This window comes from Oncorhynchus tshawytscha, linkage group LG05, assembly GCF_018296145.1.
Source record: "Oncorhynchus tshawytscha isolate Ot180627B linkage group LG05, Otsh_v2.0, whole genome shotgun sequence".
Lineage (NCBI taxonomy): Eukaryota > Metazoa > Chordata > Actinopteri > Salmoniformes > Salmonidae > Oncorhynchus > Oncorhynchus tshawytscha.
Genome location: NC_056433.1, coordinates 75,073,826 through 75,095,702, shown reverse-complemented (window position 1 = coordinate 75,095,702; position 21,877 = coordinate 75,073,826). Strand labels below are relative to the sequence as shown.

Here is a 21,877-nt window from a genome sequence, read left to right as displayed (position 1 = left end):
AATGAGAATGAAAAGAATGAGATAGAGAGATGACAGACAAACAGAAGAAGCCAGAGTATGGAGTGTTTAGATGTCATAAGTAAGAGAGTCAGTATACTGTATATTGAGTGGGTGCAAGTCTGTGGAGACTGACTAGTACTTTTCCATGAATCTTTGGTACAAAAGAGATAGAAAGAGTGGAAGGGAGTATGCAAACAGATGGAACAGTGGGAGGGCTGTGGCGAGAGTTCACCCTTCTGCTGTCTCTGAAAGTGATCTTATTAGATGGGGAGAAAGAGAGGGGGAGAGAGATGGGGAGATGGAGGATGTTCAGGGATGTGTTCACTTAACTCTGTTTGCAGAAGGCAGAGAATAGATGGGGAAGGTGAAAGATAACAGACAAGAGAGACAACTGTGTGTGTGTGTGTGTGTGTGTGTGTGGGGGGGGGGTCTGTTTCATCCCTGTTTCCAGTGTGATATTGTCGGACTGGTCTCAGCGTGGGAATCTGTCCACCGGTGTGTAGGATCAGCTATGTGTACATTCACACTAATCATAACACTTTGTGTGTGTGCACGTGTATGCGTGGATCTGTGCATGCGTATAGGTTTCTGCATGGTGAAATGGCACATCAAGCCTGAAAATCATATTTTCCCCATGAGTAGTATCAAGTGCTAGCCTGTTCATTTTGTGATGAAGGCTGAGGAGACTAGTGCTTAAGATGCTACATGCACACACACACACACACACACACACACACACACACACACACACACACACAACGGAGAAAGAAAATTTAGCTCTCCGGAATCCTGGGGATTAGCCGGGAGCTGTCTGGCCCGGCGCCTCCACCGGGAAACTGGAATCTTTTTTGACTGTGAAAATGGCTCTACCACCTTCAAGGCCCCCCCCCCACACACACACACAAACACTTTAGGGAATGCCTAAATAAATGGCATGCAGACCACATGCAGCGGCAGGGTAGCCTATTGGTTAGAGCATTGGACTTGTAACCGGAAGGTTGCAAGTTCAAATCCCTGAGCTGACAAGGTACAAATTTGTCAATCTGCCCCTGAACAGGCAGGTAACCCACTGTTCCTAGGCCATCATTGAAAATAAGAATTTGTTCTTAACTGACTTGCCTAGTTAAATAAAGGTAAAGAAAATCTTTTTTTAAAGATAGGCACACAAGCAGAAATGTAGCCTAGACACCAGCCAGAGATTTGCAGAAAGATGGGCGTGTATCTTTTTTTCTCTCGACTGTACGGTCTGTACCAATATGTAATTAAAAACACACAAAAAAATGTAGGCATTGGTCTGAAGCCAAAAAAGAAAGGAAATTCAAATGGGCACCACAAAGCCTGTTCCACCCATACTCTACCAAGATCTTCCAGCACACAGCTTGGACCTACTATAGTAGCTACGCTGGTCTGTTGTACTTCAAACGATGTGTATGCAAGTTGCTTAGGATTCAAACTTTCTCAAACAGCCTAATTCATACTCGTAGAGCAGGTGCTCTCACAATATTGTGATTTGTACCGCATACAAGTTAAAGTATTGTATTCTTCACACAATAATTCCATTCCATTACCTTTTCAAGCTTTTTTTAATTGTATGAGAGCATGCTTTGCTTTTATACTTACAAGACCATAATGCTTGATTGAGTGAGCTGTTTTTTTCTTGTAGTAATATGGTGCTGCCTGTATTTCCTCAACATTCCTGCAGTCAGCATGCCAATTGCACGCTCCTTCAACTTGAGATATCTGTGATATCTGTTGTGTGACAAAACTGCACATGTTGCATTTATATTTGTGTTCAGTATACATCATTTGAATAGCAGGACACTGTAAAGACAATTTTTCCTCAAAAGTATGAATTAGGTTGTCTGAATCCTTCGCAACCTGCATACACATTGTTTGTCGTACAATAGACCAACTGTAGTAGGTCAAAGCTGTGTGCCGGAAAACCTTGGTACAGCATGGGTGGAGTAGGCAATGTGGTTCTCGTGAATTTTCTTTATTTTTTGGTTCAGACCAATGCCTTCTTTTCACTTAAAACATTGTTTGTTTTGTTTTTCTCAGAGCTGTTTCCCAAAACCATTATTACTAAAGTTGCACTAGAAAGCACTTGTTATTTACCGACTGCCTCATAGACCTGCTAGCTGGGTCGTTAGATGCTTTTTTGCCCTCTAATACAAAGTTGCCAATGTCTTTGTAATTGTTATAAACAATCAAAATATAAAAAGATGCTTCAAATGAAAAGCGGGATGGCAGCATTAAAATATAAATATTGTAGGCTACAAAGGCCTATATACACTGCTCAAAAAAATAAAGGGAACAATAAAATAACACATCCTAGATCTGAATGAATGAAATATTCTTATTAAATACTTTTTTCTTACATAGTTGAATGTGCTAACAACAAAAGCACACAAAAATTATCAATGGAAATCAAATGTATCAACCCACGGATGTCTGGATTTGGAGTCACACTCAAAATTAAAGTGGAAACCCACACTACAGGCTGATCCAACTTAGATGTAATGTCCTTGAAAACAAGTCAAAATTAGGCTCAGTAGTGTGTGTGGCCTCCACGTGCCTTTATGACCTCCCTACAATTCCTGGGCATGCTCCTGATGAGGTGGCGGATGGTCTCCTGAGGGATCTCCTCCCAGACCTGGACTAAAGCATCCGCCAACTCCTGGACAGTCTGTGGTGCAACGTGGCGTTGGTGGATGGAGCGAGACATGATGTCCTAGATGTGCTCTATTGGATTCAGGTCTGGGGTATGGGCGGCCCAGTCCATAGCATCAATGCCTTCCTCTGGCAGGAACTGCTGACACACTCCAGCCACATGAGGTCTAGCATTTTCTTGCATTAGGAGGAACCCAGGGCCAACCGCACCAGCATATGGTCTCACAAGGGGTCTGAGGATCTCATCTCGGTACCTAATGGCAGTCAGGCTACCTCTGGCGAGCACATGGAGAGCTGTGTGGCCCCCCAAAGAAATGCCACCCCACACCATGACTGACCCACCGCCAAACCGGTCATGCTGGAGGATGTTGCAGGCAGCAGAACGTTCTCCACGGCGTCTCCAGACTCTGTCACGTCTGTCACATGTGCTTAGTGTGAACCTGCTTTCATCTGTGAAGAGCACAGGGCGCCAGTGGCGAATTTGCCAATCTTGGTGTTCTCTGGCAAATGCCAAACATCCTGCATGGTGTTGGGCTGTAAGCACAACCCCCACCTGTGGACGTCGGGCACTCATACCACCCTCATGGAGTCTGTTTCTGACCATTTGAGCAGACACATGCACATTTGTGGCCTGCTGGAGGTCATTTTGCAGGGCTCTGGCAGTGCTCCTCCTGCTCCTCCTTGCACAAAGGCGGAGGTAGCGGTCGGTCCTGCTGCTGGGTTGTTGCCCTCCTACGGCCTCCTCCACGTCTCCTGATGTACTGGCCTGTCTCCTGGTAGCGCCTCCATGCTCTGGACACTACGCTGACAGACACAGCAAACCTTCTTGCCACAGCTCGCATTGATGTTCCATCCTGGATGAGCTGCACTACCTGTGCCACTTGTGTGGGTTGTAGACTTGTCTCATGCTACTACTAGAGTGAAAGCACCGCCAGCATTCAAAAGTGACCTAAACATCAGCCAGGAAGCATAGGAACAGAGAAGTGGTCTGTGGTCCCCACCTGCAGAACCACTCCTTTATTGGGGGTGTCTTGCTAATTGCCTATAATTTCCACCTTTTGTCTATACCATTTGCACAACAGCATGTGAAATGTATTGTCAATCAGTGTTGCTTCCTAAGTGGACAGTTTGTTTTCACAGAAGTGTGATTGACTTGGAGTTACATTATGTTGTTTAAGTGTTCCCTTTATTTTTTTGAGCAGTGTATTTAAAGCAATTTAATGTTCAATCAATTGAGTTCTATTTAGCTAATTGTAGACTACTGTCTGATGTGTAGGCCTAACATGTGCGCAATGATGTGCTGCCTCATTATGTGCTGCCTCATTATTTGTCAGTATCTAATGTTAAGGTAAGATTTGAATGGAGAATGCTGATCTGAGAGCAGCGCTGCCTTTCTTTCGATCGCACCTATTGAACATTCTCCCTATGTGGTGTTTTTTGTAAATGCATGTGAGTTCTTTGGCCATTTATAGAAACATTGCATAATTTTGTGCCAGCAATATACCACCCTTCATCACACTGCTGGCTTGCCTCTGAAGCTAAGCTGGGTTTGTCCTGGTCAGTCCCTGAATGGGAAACCAGATGCTGCTGGAAGTGGTGTTTTTTATTATATATATATTTTTAACCTTTATTTAACTAGGCAAGTCAGTTAAGAACAAATTCTTATTTTCAATGACGGCCTAGGAACAGTGGGTTAACTGCCTGTTCAGGGGCAGAACGACAGATTTGTACATTGTCAGCTTGGGGGTTTGCAACCTTCTGGTTACTAGTCGAACACTCTAACCACTAGGCTACCCTGCCGCCCCTGTTGGAGGGCCAGAAGGAGGAAATCTTTCCTGTGGTCAAAAAAAATCTCCCAATGCCCCAGGGCAGTGATTGGGGACATTACCCTGTGTAGGGTGCTGTCTTTCGGATGGGACATTAAACGGGAGTCCTGACTCACTGTGGTCACTAAAGATCCCATGGCACTTATAGTAAGAGTAGGAGTGTTAACCCCGCTATTCTGGTTAAATTCCCAATCTGGCCCTCATACCATCATGGCCGTCTAATCATCCCCAGCTTCAAATTGGCTCTTTCATCTTCTCTCCCCTGTAAATTCCCCATGTTGTTTCTGTAAATGAGAGGGTGTTCTCAGTCAACTTACCAGGTAAAATAAAACACTTGTAAGCTTATGTTCCATCTTAAGAAACCGGGCCCAAGCTATTACTTCATAGACATGGCTATTTGTATTGATGCAGACCATATGGATTCTCCCTTTAAAGAGGGGAGGGGATATCAACATCTGCTTTACATTAAGCACATACCGGTTCCTGTGACTCTTAAAGTACTGAATAAATTGGCTGAGTGAGCATTTGAAAAAAGAAAAGAAACTTGATGGCTACTTCCCACTAAGTCCAGACCGGCTGTCTTTTTTGTGTGCGGTCCAGACGGCCCCAGCTCCATGAGGGGGCTAAAATAAAAAATGTTTAGCCCCCTCAGTATTAGTTTGATATCCCTATTTAAAATAGCAAAAAAGTTAAAATGATTGAGTGACAGGTTGGCGGCAAAACAAATGATATCTCCGCTGCTCTGTGTTAGCACAATGGGCAAGGTACTCCACAGTGTATGTAGGGGACTATGGAAAGCCTCTGGGGCTGTTACGAATGACTCCTTTGGGGTTTCCATAAGAAGGCGGGAAAAACGCTTCTCATCTCTGTGGTAGGCTGCACAGATGTTCGATCAGGTTTAAGTCTGGGCTCTGGCTGGGCCACTTAAGGACATTCACAGACTTGTCCTGAAGCCACTCCTGCGTTGTCTTGGTTAAGTGCTTAGTCTAAGGTCCTGAGCGCTCTGGAGCAGGTTTTCATCAAGGATCTCTCTGTACTTTGCTCTGCTCATCTTTCCCTTGATCCTAACTAATCTTACAGTCCCTGCCGCTGAAAACATCCCCATAGCATGATGCTGCCACCACCTTGCTTCACCATAGGGATGGTGCCAGGTTTCCAACAGATGTGACGCTTGGCATTCAGGCCAAAGAGTCCAATCTTAGTTTCATCAGACCAGAGAATCTTGTTTCTCATGATCTAAGAGTCCTTTAGGTGCCTTTTGGCAAACTCCAAGTAGGCTATCATGTGCCTTCTACTGAGGAGTGGCTTCCTTCTGGCCACTCTACCATAAAGGCCTGATTGGTGGAGTGCTGCAGAGATGGTTGTTCTTCTGGAAGTTTCTCCAATCTGCACAGAGGAACTCTGGAGCTGCTTCAGAGTGACCATCAGGTTCTTGGTCACCTCCCTGACCAAGGCTCTTATCCCCCGATTGCTCAGTTTGGCCAGGGCGGCCAGCTCTATGAAGACTCTTTGTGGTACCAAACTTCTTCCATTCAAAAATGATGGAGCCCACTGTGTTCTTGGGGACTTTCAATGCTGCAGAAATGTTTTGGTGTCCATCCCCAGATCTGTGCCTGGACACAATCCTGCCTCAGAGCTCTACGGACAATTCCAAAGACCTCATGGCTTGTTTTTTTCTCTGACATGCACTGTCAACTGTGGGACATTATATCTTCAGGTGTGTGCCTTTCCAAATCATGTCCAATCAATTGAATTTACCACAGGTGGACTACAATGAAGTTGTAGAAACATCTCAAAGATGATCAATGGAAACAGGATGCACCTGAGCTCAATTTTGAGTCTCATAGCAAAGGGTCTGAATACCTATGTAAATAAGGTATTTCTGGTTTTTATTTGTAATATATTTGCAAACATTTCTTAAAACCTGTTTTCACTTTGTCATTTGGGGGTATTGTGTGTAGATTGATAAAATCAATTTTAAAATAAGTCTGTAAAGTAACAATATGTGGAAAAAGTAAATGAGTCTGAATACTTTCCGAATGCACTCCAAGTACATACCGGGATGTTTCATCATAGAAATTGATAGGCTACATTTTAGAATGGTTTTCTTGGTAGCCTATAGGTTTTTGTTGCTGTAAATGGAACTGTATGTATTGGAAACATGTTGGCATTGCTTAATTGATTACGTGGGTCGAATTTGACACATAATTGTATTGTGCCATATCACAACATGTTGCTTAACTCGTGAGCCAGCGGCATGATTTTCCATGTTAGAAGCATGCCTTTATAGGCCTATTTATTTGTCAAGACAGCTGTACATGGCTGCATCTCACTGTAGTAAGCTGTAGCTTATGTTTTGGTTATTTGGATCTCCATTCGCCTTTTGTTTGCTGCGTGTGTTTACTGTTAGTGTAACTATCCTAAATATAGATTGTGTCATGCCTTAATCGATCTGATATTTTCTTTACTAGGCCTACCTCTTGATACTGCTGTTTTCTTCTGTTTGCGTTCGTTTGCATTCACAGTTGTGTCAGTATTCTAAGCCAAACTGCTATTCAGTATTTTTTTGCATGCATGAATAACTAGGCTATTTAGTTTGCATTATTTTGTTTTGACAGCTGTGTGTATGGCTATATTCACAATGGTTGTTTGTAATAGAATAATTGCCCTATCTAGCTTGTAGCCTATATTCATTACCAAAATGGACTAGCTGTAGTGCGCCCTCCATTGTGCTGATACAGCGCAGAAGAGATAGGCTACAGACTTCAAAAGCACTCAGTGATTTTGGAGTCTCGACATTTGAACTTTATCTTTATTGTAGTATAGGGTGATTTTATACTGTAATCAGAATTCAATATAATTCCAATGCAAAACCCCAAAAAATGTTACTGGCCGCTAAGTCACTTTATCCTGGCGCCAGGTCTGGGTCCAGTCTTGATTTCAACTTACCACGGATGGCACTCCCTAAAAACACACCACTTTGATACAAGTTACTTTTCGTGGGAGGTTAGGAGAGCATTTTTTCAAACCCTTACACGGAACCCAAACCGGCTGCAGGCGTGCGCCATCGAGCATAAATTTATTTTGCCCCCCCCCACACCAAACGCGATCACGGCACGCAGGTTAAAATATCAAAACAAACTCTGAACCAATGACATTTAATTTGGGGACAGGTTGAAAAGCATGTATGGCAATTTAGCTAGCTAGCTTGCACTTGCTAGTTAATGTTAATTCGTCCTATTTAGCTAGCTTGCTGTTGCTAGCTAATTTGTCCTGGGATATAAATATTGAGTTGTTATTTTACCTGAAATGCACAAGGACCTCTACTCCGACAATTAATCGATTCTATTCATCTCTCCTCCTTCCAGGCTTTTTCATCTTTGAACTTATATGTTGATCACATCTAAACTTTCATTGTATTACCACGACAACCGGCAACAAAGTTCGTCTTTCAATTCACCCACGTGGGTATAACCAATGAGGAGATGGCACGTGGGTACCTGCTTCTATAAACCAATGAGGAGATGACTTTCAGCGCAATCTGCGTCAGAAATAGGAACGACTTCTATTTTAGCCCTTGGCGTCGCAGACACGAGCCGTGTGGGTGCAGCTTTATCGAAGTGTTTTGATTTAGGGGATCTCGTCCACGGACGTAGATTTTTGGTCCTGTCCCGACATCTATGCTTCACAAGTTTGGACACCAACGTTTTGTGCAATAGAGGAATGGTTCTCAAACCTCTCCATGGGGACCCCAGGCCGTTCCATGTAATTGATCTATTCCGGAGCTAGCACACCGGATTCAACTTGTCAACTAATCCTCAAGCTCTTGAATAGCTAGTTCAGAGCTACAGCAAAATTGTGAAATGTCTGGGGGTCCCCGGGGAGATGTTTGAGAACTACTGCAGTACAGCACAGCAAAGTGCAGTACATTGCAGTAAAAAAAAAGTGAAGAAAGTCTTTTCAACATTCATTCAGAACCGGAAAATACGTATTTTCAACGTTAAGAATGGTTTTAATTTCAACGTCTGTAAAATATATATTTTAAACCTCCTGAAAACCTAAAATTGACCTAACTTCAAAGTCTGGAAAATACACATTTTAAACATAGTTTTGCATACTGGGTTTCTGGGAACAAACTGAAAAGTAACTTGACACAGTCAGCGGAAATTTGGATTAAAATTGTATGAAGGAAATCGCATTGACAGAGGAGGGTGTAATTAATTAATTATTCGTAAGGTTAGGGCTGGAATTTGTTCTGGATGCTCGAACAATGATGTGTCTGTCTCTTATATGTTGATCTAGCTAGCATGTGTACGCTCACTGCAATGCACAGCCGATGTGCTACTTGCATGTGCATTGAGAAGGGTGCAATTGCAGTCCGCAATTCTGGGAGTTCCTGTATGTGGGTATTCCTGCAGGAACGCCTCTTTATAATTTAGGAGAAGCTGGGGCTGGGGCGGTAGGTGGCTTTAATGCACAATAATGTTGGATGCCAGCTGGCGATTGTTTAGATGAAGCGACTACAACGGTAGCTAGCTAGCCTTACACTGGTAGACAGTAGACACTGTCCTTAGAAAGGCAGGGTAGGATAGATATAGGTCTGTAGCAGTTTGGGTCTAGAGTGTCTCCCCCTTTGAAGAGGGGGATGACTGCGGCAGCTTTCCAATCTTTGGCAATCTCAGACGATGCGAAAGAGAGGTTGAACAGGCTAGTAATAGGCGTTGCAACAATTTCGGCAGATCATTTTAGAAAGAGAGGGTCCAGATTGTCTAGCCCAGCTGATTTTGTAGGGGTCCAGATTTTGCAACACTTTCAGAACATCAGCGATCTGGATTTGGGTGAAGGAGAAATTGGGAGGCTTGGGCAAGTTGCTGTGGGGGTGGAGGATTGTTGATCGGGGTAGGGGTAGCCAGGTGGAAGCATGGCCAGCCGTAGAAAAATACTTATTGAATTTCTCAGTTATAGTGGATTTATCGGTGGTGACAGTGTTTCCTAGCCTCAGTGCAGTGGGCAGCTGGGTGGAGGTGCTCTTATTCTCCATGGACTTTACAGTGTCCCAGAACTTTTTTGAATTTGTGCTACAGGATGAAAATTTCTACTTGAAAAAGTTAGCCTTAGCTTTCCTAACTGCCTATGTATATTGGTTCCTGACTTCCCTGAAAAGTTGCATATCACGGGGGCTATTCGATGCTAATGCAGAACGCCACAGGATGTTTTTGTGCTGGTCAAAGGCAATCAGGTCTGGAGAGAATCAAGGGCTATATCTGTTCCTGGTTCTACATTTTTTGAATGGGGCATGCTCATTGAAAATGGTGAGGAAATTACCTTTAAAGAATAACCAGGCATCCTCTACTGATTGGATGAGGTCAATATCCTTCCAGGATACCCGGGCCAGGTCGATTAGAAAGGCCTGCTCGCTGAAGTTTTTTAGGGATCGTTTGACAGTGATGAGGGCTGGTCGTTTGACCGCAGACCCATTACAGATCCAGCCAATGAGGCATTGATCGCTGAGATCTTGGTTGAAAACAGCAGAGGTGTATTTGGAGGGCAAGTTCTTTAGGATGGTATCTATGAGGGTGCCCGTGTTTACTGATTTGGGGTTGTACCTGGTGAGTTCATTGATCATTTGAGTGAGATTGAGGGCATCAAGTTTAGATTGTAGGATGGCCGGGGTGTTAAGCATTTCCCAGTTTAGGTCACCTAGCAGCACAAGCTCTGAAGATAGATGGGGGGCAATATATTCCCATATGGTGTCCAGGGCACAGCTGGGGGCAGAGGGTGGTCTATAGCTTGTGGCAACGGTGAGAGACTTGTTTCTGGAATGGTGGATTTTTAAAAGAAGTCGCTCGAATTGATTGGGTACAGACCTGGATAGCCTGCAAAGTTCTGTCTTACTATCTCTGCAGTAGATTGCAACACCACCCCCTTTGGCAGTTCTATCTTATCGAAAAATGTTATAGTTAGGGACGGAAATTTCAGGGTTTTTGGTGGCCTTCATCAGCCAGGATTCAGACACAGCTAGGACATCCAGGTTGGCAAACTTAGGGAGGAGGCTTCTAATGTTAACATGCATGAAACCAAGGCTTTTACGGTTACAGAAGTCAACAAATGAGAGCACCTGGGGAGTAGGAGTGGAGCTAGGCACTGCAGGGCCAGGATTAACCTCTACATCACCAGAGGAACAGAGGAGAAGTAGGATAAGGGTACGGCTAAAGCCGATCAGAAATGGTTGTCTAGTACGTTCGGAACAGAGAGTTAAAGGAGCAGGTTTCTATGCGCGATAGAATAGGTTCAAGGCATAATGTACAGACAAAGTTATGGTAGGATGTGAGTACATTGGTAGTAAACCTAGGCATTGAGTGATGATGAGAGAGATATTGTCTCTAGAGATGATTAAACCAGGTGATGTCGCCTCATATGTGGGAGGTGGAACTAAATGGTTGGTTAAGGCATATTGAGCAGGGCTAGAGGCTCTACAGTGAAATAAGACAATAATCACAAGCCAGGACAGTAATGAGTAATGGACAAGGCATATTGATATTAGGGAGAGGCATGCGTAGCCGGGTGATCATAGGGGTCCAGTGAGTGGTTGGGCTGGCTGGAGACACGGCGATTCAGACATCTAGAAGGCCGGGGATAGCAGAAGGGCCTTAGAAGGACGTCTCGACGGAGGATAGTCTGTTTTAGCCTCCGCACAGACCAGTTGTGATGGATTAGTGGGGTTCTGAGTAGCAGAGGGGTCCAAGTCCAATTGGCAAAATAGATATAGTGGCCCAAGAAATTGGCCGATGGATCTATTCAGCTAACAGGCCAATATGCTCTAGACAGCCAGCGGGCCGCAGATAGCAGCTAGCGGGCCGAGGCTAGGGGCCAATTGAGTATCCCCTCAAGCAGATTACGTCGTAGTCCAGTCGTGAAGGATCGGCTGGGTTCTGTGCCCCGTACCGGCAGTAGAAGGGGTCCGGATATTGTAGCCCAGGAGTGGCTGATGGGCCTCTTCAGCTAGCCGGGAGAGTGGGCCTAGCATTGGCTAGATCCAGGCTAATTGGTGCTTGCTTCGGGACAGACGTTAGCCAGGAGTAGTCACTCGGATAGCAGCTAGCTAGCTGCGGTGATTCAGGTGAAAAGGTCCAGAGCTTTCGGTAGTAATCCGGGGATATGTAGAGAAAATAGATCCGGTATGCTCTGGTTTGAGTCGCGTTGTACAAACTGGCGAGAGCTTCCCGAGCTAAAGGTTAGCTGATGACCGCTAGCAGTGGTTAGCTGACTACTAGCTAGTGAGATGGCTAGCTTCTGTTGGGGGATTCCGGTTCCGAGGTAAATAAAAATACTTTAGAAAAAACAGATCCACACCACATTGGAAGAGGTGGGTTGCAGGAGAGTATTTTGAAGTTGAGGTTTAGAAAAATATAAAATAAGATATGCAAAGAAAAATATATAAAAATATATATACATGGGACACGACAAGATGAAGGACAAAGATGTCTGACTGCTACGCCATCTTGTATACCAACCCTACCTTGTCACATCACAATTGATTGGCTCAAATACATTATGAAGGAAAGAAATTCTTCAAATGTACTTTTAACAAGCTAACCTGTTAAATGAAATGCATTCCATACCTCATGAAGCTGGTTGATAGAATGCCAAAAGTGCGCAAAGATGTCATCAAGGCAAAGGGTGGCTAATTTATAGAATCTCAAAAATTAAAATATGTTTTGATTTGTTTGTCACACATTCCACAGTTAGGCTCTTCTTACATATAGTAATGTAACCAACAATTTATTTGTCATTCTTTTTTTCCCCTCTTCCCTCATTTTTAGTCACTACATGATTCTTATGTGTTATTTCATAGTTTTGATGTCTTCACTATTATTCTACAATGTAAAAAATAGTACCTATCAAAGGTTTGGTGTGTGGGTGTTACCACAATCGACTATTAATACGCAGAATAATATAAAGACTTCTACAAAGGATTGTGACCCACAACAACGGGCGGTAGTAGGAATTCTACATTTTTGTCAACAGATGCGGACACTCACTCACCCTACCCCTCCCAAACAAACACCTCTGCCCCTCTCTACCCTTCCACACATAGATCGATCTCAGATCGTTGTGTTGGATACAGGGTTAGCACCGTTCCATCATGATAGGAAAAAATACCTAGATATTTTCATTTTAAGTGTATATCCTACATCTGCGCAAAATTAAAGACTATCGCTATGTCACTCCTGCTCGCAGACACACATGGGCTCTGGTATTTGCAACCATTTTTCTTCCTCACTCACTTTATGGACGCTATAGTCTCGTTTTAATGTGATGTCTAGAATTTGAGCTAGGTAGACATAGAAAATACTCTGAAAACTCAATTGCTAAAGACCTTCCCAATTTCTGTTGCTGTCTATCCATCTCCCCTTTGTTATTTTGGTGTGTGCAATATTTGCAATATAATTAATCTTATACATTCATAGATGCAGATCTTAAAAGAGAGAGACATAGTATAGGCATAGTATATGTTGTTATTTCCCACCTTGCAGCCTGGCTTTAGCTTTGCATTCCCTCTCTCGCTTCCTGTGTTTTGGTCTTTTGTCTGGTGATTTGTGCTCACAGCGCCAGACTAACTCATTACTACAGCAGAGCATACAGCCAGTCAGTCAGCGTGGCTTTGGCATCAGCAGAACAACTATAGCTCATTCAGCTCATTTACTGAGAGAGGGAGAGATAGGAAGAACGAGAGAGATGGGTACCGTCTCCCTCCTCCTCCGCTTTCTCTTTTTCCTCCTCACCCTCCTATACACAAGCTCTGCTGACTGAGAAAGCTGTTACTTTCTGCCTCATCTCTTGTTCTGTTCCGGATGGCCTGTGTCTCCTGGTCTCTGCCCCAGGCTGGGAGGAGTGGAGCTGAGTTGGCAAGGACACAAACACTTTGGATTGGATAGTATAGGGCCAAAGAAGGGTACTCTAACGCAGTGTTATCCCATCACCATTTCCTTTGTTTCGCTGGATTGACAGTAGTTCACTGAAAGGGCATTCAGATTGATGAAACAATATCCAGTGTGATTTGTATTATTTGAAGATCATCTCTAGTATGTCTATGTTTCCTATATTATACATAGTCAGTTAAGAACAAATTCTTATTTTCAATGACGGCCTAGGAACAGTGGGTTAACTGCCTTGTTCAGGGGCAGAATGACAGATTTGTACCTTGTCAGCTCAGGGATTCGAACTTGCAACCTTTCGGTTACTAGTCCAACGCTCTAACCACTAGGCTACCCTGCCGCCCCACTATGTTGGCCCCTTCTGCAGTTTATTACCAAATTAGCTTTTTGAGATTATAGTTATGAGCTATAATGATGCAGCCTGACAGAGATATATGACTAATCTATATACATATGATTTATGTATTGCTCCAGCTGGGAGATACAGAGACAGAAAGGTCCAGGCATGTACATTGTGCAGTAACCACATTTTAAAGAAAAGTGGTTGTAGGCCAGAGAAATCAATCAATAGGTTCCACTTGGATGCTTTTTTAATGACGTGACCTGCAGGGTCATGAGGGGTGGTGCAGTGGGGGCAACGAGAGAGGTACACAAAGACTGGAAAAGGTCAGAGGTCAAAGATCTGTAAGATTTAGGTGTCTCTGCTTTATCCACTGTCCTGGAACTCTAGGCAATTGGAAGTGCGATAGGCATATCACAGTGACTGAGTTGCATTCTAGGATTGTGGTGTATCCAGTTGGCAGTTATCTCTGCTAACCCTGGGACTGAGAGCGAGAGAGAGTGAGTGAGTCAGTCAGTCAGTTGGGCCAAGCCATAAATCTCATTACCATATATTACCTCTTGGCCCTAGTTCCTGACTGGACTGGAACACATCTCTGCTAATGTATTCTGTTGGATTTTCCATCACCGCAGCACTGTTTTTTTCCTCTTATTTATCCCTGGCTTATTCAACATCCCTCCTACACGCATTAAAAGCAGTGGTGCCAAATTATTTTTGATTAATTACAACTTTCATCTCCCTCCACCCTGCTACAACATTCATCTCCTGCCACCCTGCTACAACATTCATCTCCCGCCACCCTGCTACTACATTCATCTCCCACCACCCTGCTACAACATTCATCTCCCGCCACCCTGCTACAACATTCATCTCCCGCCACCCTGCTACTCTATTCATCTCCCGCCACCCTGCTACAACATTCATCTCCCACCACCCCGCTACAACATTCATCTCCTACCACCCCGCTACAACATTCATCTCCCACCACCCTGCTATTCAACATTCATCTCCCCACCACCCTGTTACAACATTCATCTCCCACCACCCTGCACATTCATCTCCCACCACCCTGCTACACATTCATCTCCCACCACCCTGCTACAACATTCATCTCCCACCACCCTCTCCCATCTCCCACCCCCTGCTACAAATCTCATTCATCTCCCACCACCCTGCTACTACATTCATCTCCCACCACCCTGTTACAACATTCATCTCCCACCACCCTGCTACTACATTCATCTCCCACCACCCTGCTACAACATTCATCTCCCACCACCCTGCTACTACATTCATCTCCCACCACCCTGCTACTAAATTAATCTCCCACCACCCTGCTACAACATTCATCTCCCACCACCCTGCTACTCAATTAATCTCCCACCACCCTGTTACAACATTCATCTCCAACCACCCTGCTACTACATTCATCTCCCACCACCCTGCTACAGCATTCATCTCCCACCACCCTGCTACTACATTCATCTCCCACCACCCTGCTACAACATTCATCTCCCACCACCCTGCTACTACATTCATCTCCCACCACCCTGCTACTAAATTAATCTCCCAGCCTATATTTTCTTATTTTTTCCCACGTATTGTGTTGCACATTCATTATTATTTTAAAACGTATATCTACTCTCCTGGCTTCATCTGTTCCACCTCCCATCTTCCCTCTGCTGCCTCCATCCTCCATCTCCCTATCTTCTTTTTCTTTCCCACCGCTCTCACAGCTCCCTCCTCTCTCCTGAGTCCATTGCTTTCCTCCCACCATCTCCTCTCTCCTGAGTCCATTGCTTTCCTCCCACCATCTCCTCTCTCCTGAGTCAGTTTCTTTCTTCCCACCATCTCCTCTCTCCTGAGTCCGTTGCTTTCCTCCCACCATCTCCTCTCTCCTGAGTCAGTTTCTTTCTTCCCACCATCTCCTCTCTCCTGAGTCAGTTTCTTTCTTCCCACCATCTCCTCTCTCCTGAGTCAGTTGCTTTCCTCCCACCATCTCCTCTCTCCTGAGACCGTTGCTTTCCTCCCACCATCTCCTCTCTCCTGAGCCCGTTGCTTTCCTCCCACCATCTCCTCTCTCCTGAGCCCGTTGCTTTTCTCCCACTCTCTCCTGAGCGTTGCTTTCCTCCCACCATCTCCTCTCTCCTGAGTCCGTTGCTTTCCTCCCACCATCTCCTCTCTCCTGAGCCCGTTGCTTTCCTCCCACTATCTCCTCTCTCCTGAGCCCGTTGCTTTTCTCCCACTCTCTCCTGAGCGTTGCTTTCCTCCCACCATCTCCTCTCTCCTGAGCGTTGCTTTCCTCCCACCATCTCCTCTCTCCTGAGCCCGTTGCTTTTCTCCCACTCTCTCCTGAGCGTTGCTTTCCTCCCACATTCTCCTCTCTCCTGAGCCCATTGCTTTCCTCCCACCATCTCCTCTTTCCTGAGTCCGTTGCTTTCCTCCCACCATTTCCTCTCTCCTGAGTCCGTTGCTTTCCTCCCACCATCTCCTCTCTCCTGAGTCCGTTGCTTTTCTCCCACTATCTTCTCTCTCCTGAGTCCGTTGCTTTCCTCCCACCGTCTATTCTCTCCTCTCTCCTGAGCGTTGCTTTTCTCCCACTGTCTATTCTCTCCTCTCTCCTGAGTCCGTTGCTTTTCTCCCACTATCTTCTCTCTCCTGAGTCCGTTGCTTTCCTCCCACCGTCTATTCTCTCCTCTCTCCTGAGTCCGTTGCTTTTCTCCCACTATCTTCTCTCTCCTGAGTCCGTTGCTTTCCTCCCACCGTCTATTCTCTCCTCTCTCCTGAGCGTTGCTTTCCTCCCACTGTCTATTCTCTCCTCTCTCCCGAATCAGTTGCTTACCTCCCACCATCTATTCTCTCCTCTCTCCTGAGCGTTGCTTTCCTCCCACCGTCTATTCTCTCCTCTCTCCTGAGTCGGTTGCTTTCCTCCCACCATCTCCTCTCTCCTGAGCGTTGCTTTCCTCCCACTGTCTATTCTCTCCTCTCTCCCGAATCAGTTGCTTACCTCCCACCATCTATTCTCTCCTCTCTCCTGAGCGTTGCTTTCCTCCCACCGTCTATTCTCTCCTCTCTCCCGAATCAGTTGCTTTCCTCCCACCATCTCCTCTCTCCCGACTCAGTTGCTTACCTCCCACCATCTATTCTCTCCTCTCTCCCGAATCAGTTGCTTTCCTCCCACCATCTCCTCTCTCCCGACTCAGTTGCTTACCTCCCACCGTCTATTCTCTCCTCTCTCCCGACTCAGTTGCTTACCTCCCACCATCTATTCTCTCCTCTCTCCCGAATCAGTTGCTTTCCTCCCACCATCTCCTCTCTCCCGACTCAGTTGCTTTCCTCCCACCATCTATTCTCTCCTCTCTCCCGAATCAGTTGCTTTCCTCCCACCATCTCCTCTCTCCCGACTCAGTTGCTTACCTCCCACCGTCTATTCTCTCCTCTCTCCCGAATCAGTTGCTTTCCTCCCACCGTCTATTCTCTCCTCTCTCCCGAATCAGTTGCTGACCTCCCACCATCTATTCTCTCCCGAATCAGTTGCTTTCCTCCCACCATCTCTCCTCTCTTCCGAATCAGTTGCTGACCTCCCACCATCTATTCTCTCCCGAATCAGTTGCTTTCCTCCCACCATCTCCTCTCTCCCGAATCAGTTGCTTACCTCCCACCGTCTATTCTCTCCTCTCTCCCGAATCAGTTGCTTACCTCCCACCGTCTATTCTCTCCTCTCTCCCGAATCAGTTGCTGACCTCCCACCATCTATTCTCTCCTCTCTCCCGAATCAGTTGCTTACCTCCCACCGTCTATTCTCTCCTCTCTCCCGAATCAGTTGCTGACCTCCCACCGTCTATTCTCTCCTCTCTCCCGAATCAGTTGCTGACCTCCCACCGTCTATTCTCTCCTCTCTCCCGAATCAGTTGCTTACCTCCCACCGTCTATTCTCTCCTCTCTCCCGAATCAGTTGCTGACCTCCCACCGTCTATTCTCTCCTCTCTCCCGAATCAGTTGCTGACCTCCCACCATCTATTCTCTCCCGAATCAGTTGCTGATCTCCCACCATCTATTCTCTCCCGAATCAGTTGCTGACCTCCCACCATCTATTCTCTCCCGAATCAGTTGCTGACCTCCCACCATCTATTCTCTCCCGAATCAGTTGCTGACCTCCCACCATCTATTCTCTCCCGAATCAGTTGCTGACCTCCCACCACCTATTCTCTCCCGAATCAGTTGCTGACCTCCCACCATCTCTCCTCTCTTCCGAGTCAGTTGCTTACCTCCCACCATCTCTTCTCTCCTCTCTCCTGAGTCAGTTGCTTTCTTCCCACCATCTCTTCTCTCCTCTCTCCTGAGTCAGTTGCTTGCCTCCTACCATCTCTTCTCTCCTGACTCAGATGCTTTCCTCCCACCATCTCTTCTCTCCTGACTCAGATGCTTTCCTCCCACCATCTCTTCTCTCCTGACTCAGATGCTTTCCTCCCACCATCTCTTCTCTCCTGACTCAGATGCTTTCCGTCCACCATCTCTTCTCTCCTGACTCAGATGCTTTCCTCCCACCATCTCTTCTCTCCTGACTCAGATGCTTTCCTCCCACCATCTCTTCTCTCCTGACTCAGATGCTTTCCGTCCACCATCTCTTCTCTCCTGACTCAGATGCTTTCCGTCCACCATCTCTTCTCTCCTGACTCAGATGCTTTCCTCCCACCATCTCTTCTCTCCTCTCTCCTGAGTCAGTTGCTTGCCTCCTACCATCTCTTCTCTCCTGACTCAGATGCTTTCCTCCCACCATCTCTTCTCTCCTGACTCAGATGCTTTCCTCCCACCATCTCTTCTCTCCTGACTCAGATGCTTTCCTCCCACCATCTCTTCTCTCCTGACTCAGATGCTTTCCGTCCACCATCTCTTCTCTCCTGACTCAGATGCTTTCCTCCCACCATCTCTTCTCTCCTGACTCAGATGCTTTCCTCCCACCATCTCTTCTCTCCTGACTCAGATGCTTTCCGTCCACCATCTCTTCTCTCCTGACTCAGATGCTTTCCGTCCACCATCTCTTCTCTCCTGACTCAGATGCTTTCCTCCCACCATCTCTTCTCTCCTGACTCAGATGCTTGCCTCCTACCATCTCTTCTCTCCTGACTCAGATGCTTTCCTCCCACCATCTCTTCCTTCCCCTCTCCTGTATCAATAAAGTATTATTATTTTCCATAGGCCCACCTGCGCTCGATGGACGTGAAGATCCTAAAGCAGCTGCTGGCGGTGCACGAGGGGATCGAGGCATGTAAGTGGCTCCTGGAGGAGCGCGGCACCCTGACCAGCCGCTGCAGCAGTCTGACCAGCAGCCAGTACAGCCTGGGAGAGGGCCCTGGAGGAGACACCTGGAGGGGCAGCTGGAGCAGCTTGCAGGACCCCCTCAACGACAAGCTGGATAACATCTCTATAGGCAGTTATCTGGACACCCTTGCTGATGACATGGACGAGTACGGCCCTTCTACTTCTGAGTCTGTGCTGTGTTCTACTCCACTGGGGACTGTGACGCCCACTCGGACCGGGACAGGGGCTGGGGCAGTGCCTGGGGCAGTGCCTGGGGCAGGGGCTGGGAGAGGGGCTGGGAGAGTTTCTGGAGCTGGAGAAGGGTCAGTGGCTATGGCAGGGGCTGGGGCTGGGGCTGGAGCTGGGGTAAGACAAGGCACAGGGGGCAAGGTAGTTGTTGATCCTGGCTCTCCCCAAGTCAAGCCAGACGTCCCAAATAAGGAGTCTTCCATTTGGATTAAGGCCACAGAGGCAGTGAAAGGAACCACCATCACCAAGGATACCAAGGACCCCGGCCAAAACCAGCAGCCCAGTAAGAGCAACGGCGCCCAGGATAAAGCAGTCAGGCAAGCACGAGGACCTACTGATTCAGCCCGGGTCTGCCTGGCTGAAAAGCTGGGGAAAAGCCAGAGCCCCAAACTCAAACCCTATAAGAATGGCAAGATAGACGTAGATGCCTGCAAGATGAACGGCAAGATGCACCTGGGGTATGATGCCCACTGGCGATGGGTGCAATCGCAGGACGATGTGACATTTCTCTGAGGTGGATATATTACACCACTTCCCTCTAAAAAAATGCTGGGTTAAAATCAACCCAATTTGGGTTATTTGGTTACGAAGTGCTGGGTAAATGTTGGACAGGACACACGCTGGGTTATTTTGACCCAGCCAGTTAGGTTGTGTGAATAACTTAGCATGTTGGGTTGTGATTACCCAAACATGGGTTCATTTAACCATCAATTAGGTTATATTCATTTTCATGCTGGGTTGAACAGCTCTTTTAATATGTAATCCATAGGTTGTTTTTTTTCAGGAGGCGTGACTTATTAGGTGTGTGGGTTTCAGATAGTTATTTTTCGCCACCAGTGAAAATAAATGTAATTATTGTTCATAATCTTAAATACAGAGCTAATTTCAATTTTCATAAAAGAAAATACACATTTCATATTCTAATGTATTATTAATAACATAATTTTGTACGTATTGTTACATAGTGGTAAGTATACCAACATTGGGTTTTGCATAGGCTTTTAAGAAACTCTTAAAAACTCTTTTGTAAGCTTCATTAAATCTACTAAAGTGTCAGTGTACAACCTTAACCTTCTGATATCAGAACAGATAAACCGGAATGATGTTTACTCTCACGGGTGTCCAAAAATAACTATATGAAACTACGGCCCTACCTACTGTAGTCGCGCTTCCAGTCTTCTGACCTGACCGCTGGTTCTCAATAACCCAGCATCAATAACCCAGCAACAACAACAACTCAACGTTGCTCTTTTTATAGAAAACAACCCAACTAAGTGAACCAATGCCTGCAACCTAGCAGTTGGGTCATCTAAACAACCCAGCATTTTTTTCGTAAAGACACTTTTTTCCCCCTCCCATGTAACGACCCTACCGGTCAAATATTAAGAGAGAGGTTGATTGCACATATTATACAAACGTCTACCATTTCCATGGTATAAGATATCAGGTGTGAAGGAGAACACAGCATCATTACATTATGTTCTATTCACTCTAAATGTGGCTGCACTAACTTTCTAAAACATTGATGTCAGTATTATATTGGGGATGAATCACAGTGTTGATATTTTTCTGAATCAAGTTTGTTTTGACATGTTTATCCTCCTTTCCTCTATGCATTGTCACATACAGTACCAGAGAAAATGAACAATTTTCCAACAGAAAAATATATATTTGTTACAATCACTCGCATCTATAGAACTTAGTTTGCCCTCACAACCCCATGTCAAAATGATTGTAACACACTATAGATAGCGGAACCGTTCTCATACATACTGTAGGTGTGTGTACCATCATAGTATGCTAAGAGTATATAGAATGTTCCTACTGTTTGCACACGTGTGCTATTGTCAATGTCCTACTACCTACAGTACTTAACCAGTCAATGCAATTTGTATAATCAGTGAATCGCAATACAATAAATCTGTGCATCGGGTACTTCTGTGGGTGGTTGTCGTAGAAAAATGTCTCTATGGCTGAGTGTTAATTATTGTCTCTTTTTTAACTGTACACTATTTTTGTTTCATTTGGACAGCAGTCGATGTGATTGGTGTCATCCTAAACTATTATGCCTGTATCTCCAGTCCCAAGATGACTGCACTGTTGTTCTGATAATCCTGATTGTTTAAATGACTGATTCTGTCCTCTGCTGTCTGTGTCTTAATGAGTCCAACCATCTCTGATCTTTCACTCAGTGTTGAGTGGTGTGAACTTGTTAGTTATTTGGGTGGGTGAAAATTGCATGTCATGTGCTGAATGCTTTATTGGTGAAAATTATCATGAAAAATGTGTGAAAAACTTGATACAATCATGGGAGAAGAAAAGCAATATTCCTTCTGAGCCTTTGTATCCAGTTATAAACAACCCACTCTCACACAGAATTGCCACCACTGAAAACGAATAATGCCTGGACATTCCAAGGCAGGGGTTGCCAGGATGACAGAGAGGGTGGGAGAGAGAGCACGTGTGTAAGTACATGTGTGTGTGAGTGGCTTGCTGTGCACAGGTACTTTGTCAGATACTAAGTCCCAAGGGGCTATTCCTCACTATAACCT

General features: G+C 45.5%; 1 protein-coding gene across 1 annotated transcript in view; it reads left to right on the top strand.

The window, feature by feature from the left end:
- Nucleotides 1-21,466, top strand: part of LOC112233946 (leucine rich adaptor protein 1-like) — a 29,872-nt gene extending 8,406 nt beyond the window's left edge. The window contains exon 2 of the mRNA XM_024401862.2: nt 18,975-21,466. Coding sequence (XP_024257630.1) covers nt 18,975-19,838 — 864 coding nt within the window. The 3' untranslated portion in view covers nt 19,839-21,466. The remainder of the gene's footprint in view (nt 1-18,974) is intronic.
- The last annotated feature ends 411 nt before the right edge of the window (nt 21,467-21,877 follow it).